Source organism: Chiloscyllium plagiosum, chromosome 46 (assembly GCF_004010195.1).
Source record: "Chiloscyllium plagiosum isolate BGI_BamShark_2017 chromosome 46, ASM401019v2, whole genome shotgun sequence".
Taxonomy (NCBI): domain Eukaryota; kingdom Metazoa; phylum Chordata; class Chondrichthyes; order Orectolobiformes; family Hemiscylliidae; genus Chiloscyllium; species Chiloscyllium plagiosum.
Genome location: NC_057755.1, coordinates 12,046,115 through 12,055,109, shown reverse-complemented (window position 1 = coordinate 12,055,109; position 8,995 = coordinate 12,046,115). Strand labels below are relative to the sequence as shown.

Here is an 8,995-nt window from a genome sequence, read left to right as displayed (position 1 = left end):
AATAGCGCCATAGGTCAAATCACATTCAGCTGCTCCATCTTTCCTTCATCATAAAGTCAGAATTATGGATGTTTACTGATAATTGCATAATGTTCACCATCCATTAGCAACCCCTCAGATAATAAAATACTCCAACATCTTAGGGGTCACCACTGACCAGAAATTGAACCATGACCTCTACCATCTAGAGGCACAAGGGCAGCAGGCACATGGGAGGCATGTAGGTATCTTCATGTTCCCTTTCAACTCTCACACCTTCCTACCTTGGAATATAATTACTGTTCTTTCACTATCTCTTCGTCAAAATCCTGACATTCCCTTCATAACAGCACCAGATAGACTGCAATGGTTCAAGAAGGCAGCTCATTACCATCTCCTACGGGGCAGTCAGGAGTGGTCAATAATGCTGGACTTGCCAGGCACACATTCAATAGTGAATGAATAAAATATAAACACAGTTGGAGACAAAACACAAAGACACTGAACTGAGCATGTTAGGTATGTTTATTACACAGGGAAGTACAGCCACTGAGCGAGGGAAATGAAGCAGGTCTCAGAGTAGATTCTCCAGTACTGTTCTTAAGAAAAAGCGGCTATTTTAGCCTTTAATTTCTCCATCCTTGCTGGCAAGAGGGTGGCCATCTCAACACAGAGCTCCAGCTCAGGTTCCATCACCTTGGCGGCCTCAGGCTGTATCTCGCAGTAATCCACCACAAAGCGGTAACACTCCACCGACTGCTGCAGGTTGGTGAGCTGTAGCTTTGGGTCTGAAGTGATCATTTTACTGTACAACCAACCAATGCGAAACTTGCAAACTAGTGCTGGTCGCAAGACATCAGCTTCCAGCCTCTCTGGAAATTTCTTCTCTGAATTCTTCAGTGAGTCTAAGAAGAGGGTGTAGTACATAATGGCTGACTGCGCGAGGTGGTTTATTTTCTTGATGTTGTGACTATCTAATTCATCCAGCCGATTGGCAATAGAGACTTTCAGCTCCATCATTTCATAGTATGTGTCTGCTATCTCAAATTGAAGCTGCCGGCAGACCAAGAGGTAATACTGTGGATTTAACTCTGTATAGACTGCTTCCAGCATGTCAATGCGCCGTTTGTGCATCTTACAACGCCTTTCTTGGTCTTCTTCAAAAAATGCCAGGACCTTAAATAATGCACTGTGGTCCTGAACCACCTCAATATGGTCTGTTACATGGTCATCCAGCTGAAAGAATTCTTTGGCCTCCTGCACGTAGTTTTGCCCAACCAAGAACACATCTCGTGCTTTGCTGAAGTCTACAGGGTAAACGCAGCTCACTTTCTCCTCAATAGACTGGATCAGATCAAACGTTTCACTGGATCCAAACATCACAGCGCTCTTCCTCCCCTGCTCCTTCTCCTCCTCTTCCTTCTTCAATCGGATTTTCAACTCTTCCTGACGATCCCAATCCATTTCGCCAACATCATCCTATGGAGAAAGATGACAGGCTACAATAAGAAGTTTGCTTGACACCATCCAGGACAAAGCAACCCCTTGATTGGTGCCACAATCCACAGATATCCACTCCCTCCACTACTGATGCTCCATAATAGCTGACAGACCTATCCGTAAGATGCACTACAAAGTTTCATCAAATCTCCTGAGATAGCATGATCATTCCGGCTAGAAAATCAAGATTAGCAGATACATGGGAATATCCCCACTTGCAAGTTCCCCTCCAAACCTCTCAATCCTTCACTGTCACTGGGTCAAAATCCTGGAACTCCATTCCCAATAGGATTTAACTCAGATGTGTGCTGAGTCTAGATTAGAGTGGTGTTGGAAAAGCACAGCAGTTCAGACAGCATCCGACGAGCAGTAAAATCGACGTTTCGGACAAAAGCCCTTCAGCAGGAACACAGGCAGAGAGCCTGAAGGGTGGAGAGATAAGTGAGAGGAGGGTGGGGGTGGGGAGAAAGTAGCATAGAGTACAATAGGTGAGTGGGGAGGGGACGAAGGTGATAGGTCAGGGGAGGGTGGAGTGGATAGGTGGAAAAGAAGACAGGCAGGTAGGACAAGTCATGGGGACAGTGCTGAGCTGGAAGTTTGGAACTAATCTAGACTCTGGTTTCCAGCATCTGCAGTCATTGTTTTTACCTACTCAGATGTGTGCTGAGTCAGCTGATCTCTGTCAAGGGACTGACAATGTGAGAATGGTCACGTTGACAACAACTAGGATTTGTGGCACCATTTCCCAGATATAGTTTATTTTTGTTCAAAGGAGCAGGCCTGATACTCTCTCAACTACAGCCTGACCTGATGCAACCTAGAAACATCAGCAATGGGAGACTGGAGCGTACAGAAGAGCAACATGGTGGTGGGCCTCAATGTCATGGTCATAGAGCCACCTCAGCCTCCTCTGCTCCAAGGAAAACAAACCTGGCTTATCCAGTCTTTCCTTATAACTCAGACTTTCAGGAAATATCCTAATTAATCTCCTCAGTAGCCTCTCTGGTACAATTGCGATCCTTTGACAGTGTGGTGACTAGAACTGTACAAAGTATTCTATCTGTGGCCTAAACAATGCTCTATGAAGTTTCAGCAAGACTTCCCTGCTCCCATATTCCAACCCCCTGCTGTTTTAAACATGGTAACAGACCCTTCGGTCCAGCTCATCCATGCTGACCAGATAGCCTAACCTAATCTAGTCCCATTTGCCAGCACTTGGCCCATACCCCTGTAAACCCTTCCTATTCATCTACCAATCTAGATGTCTTTTAAAAGTTGTAATTGTACCAGCCTCCACCACTTCCTCTGGCAGCTCATTCCATACATGTACCACCCTCTGCATGAAAAAGTTGCCCATGAGGTCCCTTTTACATCTTTCTCCTCTTCACCCTGAACTTATGCCGTCTAGCTCTGGACTCCCCCACCCCAGGGAAAAGACTGTGTCTATTTAACCTATTCATGCCCTTCATGATTCTATAAACCTCCATAAGGTCATCCCTCAGCCTCAGACAGTCCAGGGAAAACAGCTCTAGCCTATTCAGCCTCTCCTTATAGCTCAAGCCCTCCAATCCTGGCAACATCCTTGTAAGGCTTTTCTTAACCCTTTCAAGTTTCACAACATCTTTCCAGGAGGAGGGAGACCAGAACTGCTCAGAAAAGTGGCCTAACCAATGTCCTATACAGCTAGAACATGACCTCCTAACTCCTATACTCAATGCTCTGACCAATAAAGGAAAGCATACCACACGCCTTCTTCACTATCCTACCTGCCTGAGACTCCATTCGCAAGGAACTGCACTCCAAGGTCTCTTTGTTCAGCAACACTCCCCAGGACCTTACCAATAAATGTCTAAGTCCTCTTCTGATTTGCCTTTCCAAAATGTAGCACCTCACATTTATCTAAATTAAACCACATAAGCCAGTCCTTAGCCCATTGGCCCATCTGATCAAGATCCCATTGCACTCTGAAGTAACCTTCTTTGTTGTCCACTCCACCTCCAAAGTTGGTGTCATCTGCAAACGTACTAATTATACCTTCTATGTTCACATCCAAATCATTTATATAAATGATGAAAAGCAGTGGACCCAGCACCGATCCTTGTGTCACACCAATGGTCACAGGCCTCCAATCTGAAAGGCAACCCTCTACCACAGCTGTCTTCTATCTTGGAACTAGTTCTGTATGCAAATGGATAGTTCTCCCTGTACGCCACGAGATCTAAGCTTGCAAACAGTCTATCTTGTTGAATGCTTTAGTGAAGTCCATATGGATCATGTCCATTGTTCTGACCTCATCAATCCCCTCTTAAGTATACTTCTACTACCTTTATAGACTTAGAACAAAGAAACTTTACAGCCCAGGAACAGGCCCTTCGGCCCTCCAAGCCTGAGCCAATCCAAATCCACTGTCTAAACCTGTCGCCCAATTCCGAAGTATCTGTATCCCTCTGCTCCCCACCTACTCATGCATCTGTCCAGACGCATCTTAACTGAAACTATCGTACCTGCCTCTACCACCTCTGCTGGCACCACTCTCTGTGTGATGTACTTGCCGCATGTATCCCCCTTAAGTATTCCACCTCTCATCTTGAAAGAGTGACCTCTCGTTATTGAATCCTTCATCCTGGGAAAAAGCTTGTCTCTATTCACCCTGTCTATAGGCTTCACGATTTTGTAAACCTCAATCAGGTCCCCCCTCAATATCCTTTTTTCTAATGAAAACAAACCTAACCTACTCAACCTCTCTTCACAGCTAGCACCTTCCATACCAGGCAACATCCTCGTAAACCTTCTTTGCACCCTCTCCAAAGCGTCCACATCCTTTTGGTAATGTGGCGATCAGAACTGTACACAGTATTCTGAATGCGGCCGAACCAATGTCTTGTACAATGTCAACATGACTTGCCAGCTCTTATACTCAATACCCCCTCCAATGAAGGCAAGCATTCTATATGCCTTCTTGACCACTCTATCCACCTGTGCAGCAACCTTCGGGGTACAATGGACCTGCACTCCCAGATCTCTCAGCTCATCAACTTTTCCCAAGGCTCTTCCGTTCATTGTATAATTCGCTTTAGAATTGGTCTTGCCTAAATGCATCACCTTACATTTGTTTGGATTGAAATCCATCTGCCACTTTTTCGCCCAACTCTCCAGTCTACCTATATCCTCCTGTATTCTCTAATAGTCCCTTATGCTTTTGGCTACTTCACCAATCTTCATGTCATCTGCAAACTTGCTGATCATACCAACTGTGCCCTCTTCCAGATCATTTATGTATATTACAAACAACAGTGGCCCCAACACTGACCCCTGTGTAACACCACTGGTCACCTTTCTCCATTTTGAGAAACTCCCTTCAACTACTACTCTCTGTCTCCTGTTGCTCAACCAATTCTTTATCCACCGAGCTAGAACACCTGCACACCATGTGACTTCATTAGTCTATTAGTCTACCATGGGGAACCTTATCAGACGCCTTACTAAAATCCGTATATATGACATCAACAGCCCTGCCTTCATCTACCAACTTGGTCACTTCCTCAAAGAACTCTATTAAATTAGTAAGGCATGCTCTCCCCCACACAAAATATTTGGTCTATCACTGATAAGCCCATTCTTTTCTAAATATAAATAGATCCTATCCCTCAGTACCCTTTCCAGCAACTTTCCCACCACCGATGTCAGGTCTGTAGTTACCCGGAATATCTCTCCTACCCCTCTTGTACAGGGGGACAACATGAACAACCTTCCAGTCCTCCGACACCTCACCTGTATTTAAGGATGCCACAAAGATATCTGTCAGGGCCCCAGCTATTTCCTCTCTTGCCTCCCTCAGCAACCTGGGATAGATCCCATCCGGTCCTGGGAATTTGTTCACCTTGATAACTTTTAGCCTACCCAACACATCTTCCCTACTTATGTCGACGTGATCCAGACTAATCAAACTTCTATCTCTGATCTCAAGACTCATCATGTCCCTCTCCTCATTGAACACTGGTGCAAAGTAATCATTCAGAACCTTACCCATTCTCTCAGGTGCGACACACAGCCTTCCTTCAATATCCTTTAGTGGACCAATCCTTTCTCTAGTTACCCACTTGCTTCTTATATAAGAATAAAATGCTTTGGAATTCTCCTTAATTCTGCTCACTAAAACTATTTCATGACCCCTTTTAGCCCGCTTGACTTGTCCTACCCTTCCGATATTCCTCCAGGGCCTGTTCTGTTCTTAGCTGTGTAGACCTTATGTACACTTCCCTTTTCCTCTTGGCTAGTCGTACAATTTCTCCTGTCATCCACGAATCTTGTCCTTCCTATCCTTTGCCTTTAACGGGACATGTCTATCCTGCAATATCTCTAACCTATCTTTGAAAGCCTCCCACATATCAAATGTAGACCTCTCTTCAAATAGCTGTGTCCAATCCACATGTCCCAGCTCCTGCCTAATTTTGATATAATTGGCCTTGGCCCAGTTTAGTACTCTTCCCTTAGGACCACTCTCATCTTTGTCTACAAGTATTCTAAAACTTACAGAATTGTGGTCACTGTTCCCAAAGAAATACCCCACACAACTTCTACCACCTGTCCTGGCTTGTTACCCAGTACCAGGTCCAATATGGCCCCTTCTCTTGTCGGACTACTGACATACTGCTCTAGAAAACTCTCCTGGACACTTCTTACAAATTCTACTCCATCCAGACCTCTGACGCTAAGTGTATTCCAGTCAATGTTGGGAAAATTAAAATCTCCCATCACCACTACCCTATTGCCTCTACATCTTTCCATAATCTGTTTACCTATTTGTTCTTCTACCTCAAGTTCACTGTTGGGAGTCCTGTAATACAGCCCCAACAATGAATTGCACCCTTCTTATTTCTCAGCTCCACCCATAATGCCTCACTGCCCAAGACCTCCATAGTGTCCTCCTTTAGCACAGCCGTGATATCGTCTCTGACCAGCAATGCAATTCCACCCCCCCTTTACTTCCCTCCCTGTCCTGTCTGAAGCATCTATATCCTGAAACATTTAGTTGCCAATCATCATGCCTTTCCTTTAACCAAGTCACTGTGATTGCAATAACGTCATACTCCCAGGCACCAATGCAAGCCCTAAGTTCATCTGCCTTACACACTATACTCCTTGCATTAAAGTAGATGCATTTCAGGCCACCAGTTCTTTTGCGCTCATCTGCTCCATGCCTGCTCTTCCTTTTAGTAACCTTCTGAGGATTCACTCAATCTCTGCTATCTATACCTGACATATGCTTCCTTTTTGTTAACAAAAACCTCAATTTCTCTAGTCATTCAACATTCTCTGCACCTACCAGCCTTGCCTTTCACCCTAACAGAAACATACTGTCTCTGGACTCTTGTCATCTCATTTTTGAAGGCTTCCCATTTACCTTTACCTTCAAGATAAAGCCATCCCTTTCTCTGTAAATATCTGCCCCAATCAACTTTTGAAAGTTCTTGTCTAATACCATTAAAATTGGCCGTCCTCCAATTTAGAACCTTAACTTTTAGATCCAGTCTATCTTTTTCAATCACTATTTTAAAACTAATAGAATTATGGTCGCTGGCCCCAAAGTGCTCTCCCACTGACACCTCAGTCACCCGCCCTGCCTTATTTCATAAGAGTAGGTCAAGTCTTGCACCTTCTCTAGGAGGTACATCCACATATTGATTCAGAAATTTTCATGTACACACTTACAAATTCCTCACCATCTAAACTCTTAACACTATGGAAGTCCCAGTGTATGTATGGAAAGTTTTAATTCCCCTACCATAACCACCCTATTATTCTTACAAATAATTGACATCTCCTTACAAATTTGCTTCTCAATTTTCTGCTGACTATTGAGGGGTCCATAATACAATTCCAATAAGGTAATCTTCCTGTTCTTATTTCTCAGTTGCACATAAATAACTTCTCTGGATTTATTCCACCACCACTACCTTACTAGTTTAAATCCTCTCAAACAGCTGCAGCAAATCTCCCTGTCCAATATTAGTCCCCTTCCAATTCAGATGCTATCCGTCCTTCTTGTACGGGTCACTTCTATCCCAGAAGTCATCCAAAAATGTGTATCCTCCTCCCCTGCACTAGCTCCTCTTCCACGCATTCATCTGCTCTATCCTCCTATTCCTACCCACACTAGCTCATAGCACCAGGAGCAATCCAGATATTACTACCCTGCAGAACCTCCTTTTTAAATTCCTGTCTAACTTTCTATATTCTTCCTTCAGAGTCTCATCTGTTTCCCTTCCCCTGTCGTTAGTTCCAATGTGTACAATGACCTCCTGCTGGTCCCTCTCCCCTTTGAGAACATTCTGCATCCTCTCCAAGATATCCTTGATCCTGGCACCAGGGAGGCAACAACCATTCTGATTTCTCGCTGCCAGCCACAGACACATGTGTCTGTGCCTCTGACTATACAGTCCCCTATCACAATCAATCACTTAGAACTCTCACTACATTAGAATCATTCTTGATTCCAGAAACTTGTCTGTTTCTGCTACATTCCCCTTGGTTTTGCTTGCTGTCTGTATAGAGTCTTTCAAGTTCATTAGCTACTGTTTTAATGTGTTGGTGGGTTTGTGGCCTACCATGATGCCAAGTGGTCTGTGTAGTCTGGCAGTCATTTCCAAGATGTCTTTGAAGTAGGGGAGACTGACTAGGGTTTCTGGACAAGTTTTATCTGTTTGTTTGGGTTTGTTGCTGAGAAGTGGGCAGACTGTGTTCATTGGGTACCTGTTCTTTTTGAAATCGCTGTATAGGTGGGTTTCCTCTGCTCTTCGTAGTTCCTCTGTGCTGCAGTGTCTGGTGACTCACTGAAATAATGCTCTAATGCAGCTTTGTTTGAGGGTGTTAGGATGATTGCTTCTGCAGTTTCGTATGTGTTGTTTTCCTGCAGACGCTGGCTGTTCGCTCTCCTGTGACATTCAGGAATGGCAGTTTGTTGTGGTTTTCATCTTGTGAATTTTATGCCAGTAAGGATATTGATGGTCTTAAAGGCTTCATTATAATTGTTTAGTTTAGTGATGACGAAGGTGTCAGCCATGTAGTGGACCCTAAGTTAGGGTTGAATGGTTGGCAGAGTTGTTTGTTCGAGTCTCTGCATTACTGCCTCTGCTAAGAACCCTGATATCGGAGGTCCCATGAGCGTTTCATTGGTTTGTCTATAGGTTGTGTTATTGAAAGTGACAACGGGAACGCTAGCAACAAACACATCGATTTGAATCCGATCTAACCTCCTCTGAGAAAAAGAACAGGAAATTACAACACCATAGGAAATGACATCACCAACCAAGAAAACGTAAACACAAATAGAAAGCGTGTCACTAACACCAGTGCTTCACCGGAGGCTCACTGATAATGTTGGTAAGAATGAAGATTGCAGATGCTGGAAACCTGAGTCTGGATTAGAGTGGTGCTGGAAAGGCACAGCTGGTCAGGCAGCATCCAAGGAACAGGAAAATTGCGTTTCGGGCACAAGACCTTCATCAGGAATACA

At 44.3% G+C, this 8,995-nt stretch overlaps 1 protein-coding gene across 1 annotated transcript in view; it reads right to left on the bottom strand.

Annotated features, from left to right (window-relative positions):
- Positions 1-486: 486 nt before the first annotated feature.
- The window catches only part of LOC122544103 (kinesin family binding protein), a 54,735-nt gene continuing 46,226 nt past the window's right edge, over positions 487-8,995 (bottom strand). The window contains exon 7 of the mRNA XM_043683141.1: positions 487-1,458. Within this exon, the coding sequence (XP_043539076.1) occupies positions 580-1,458 (879 nt within the window). The 3' untranslated portion in view covers positions 487-579. The remainder of the gene's footprint in view (positions 1,459-8,995) is intronic.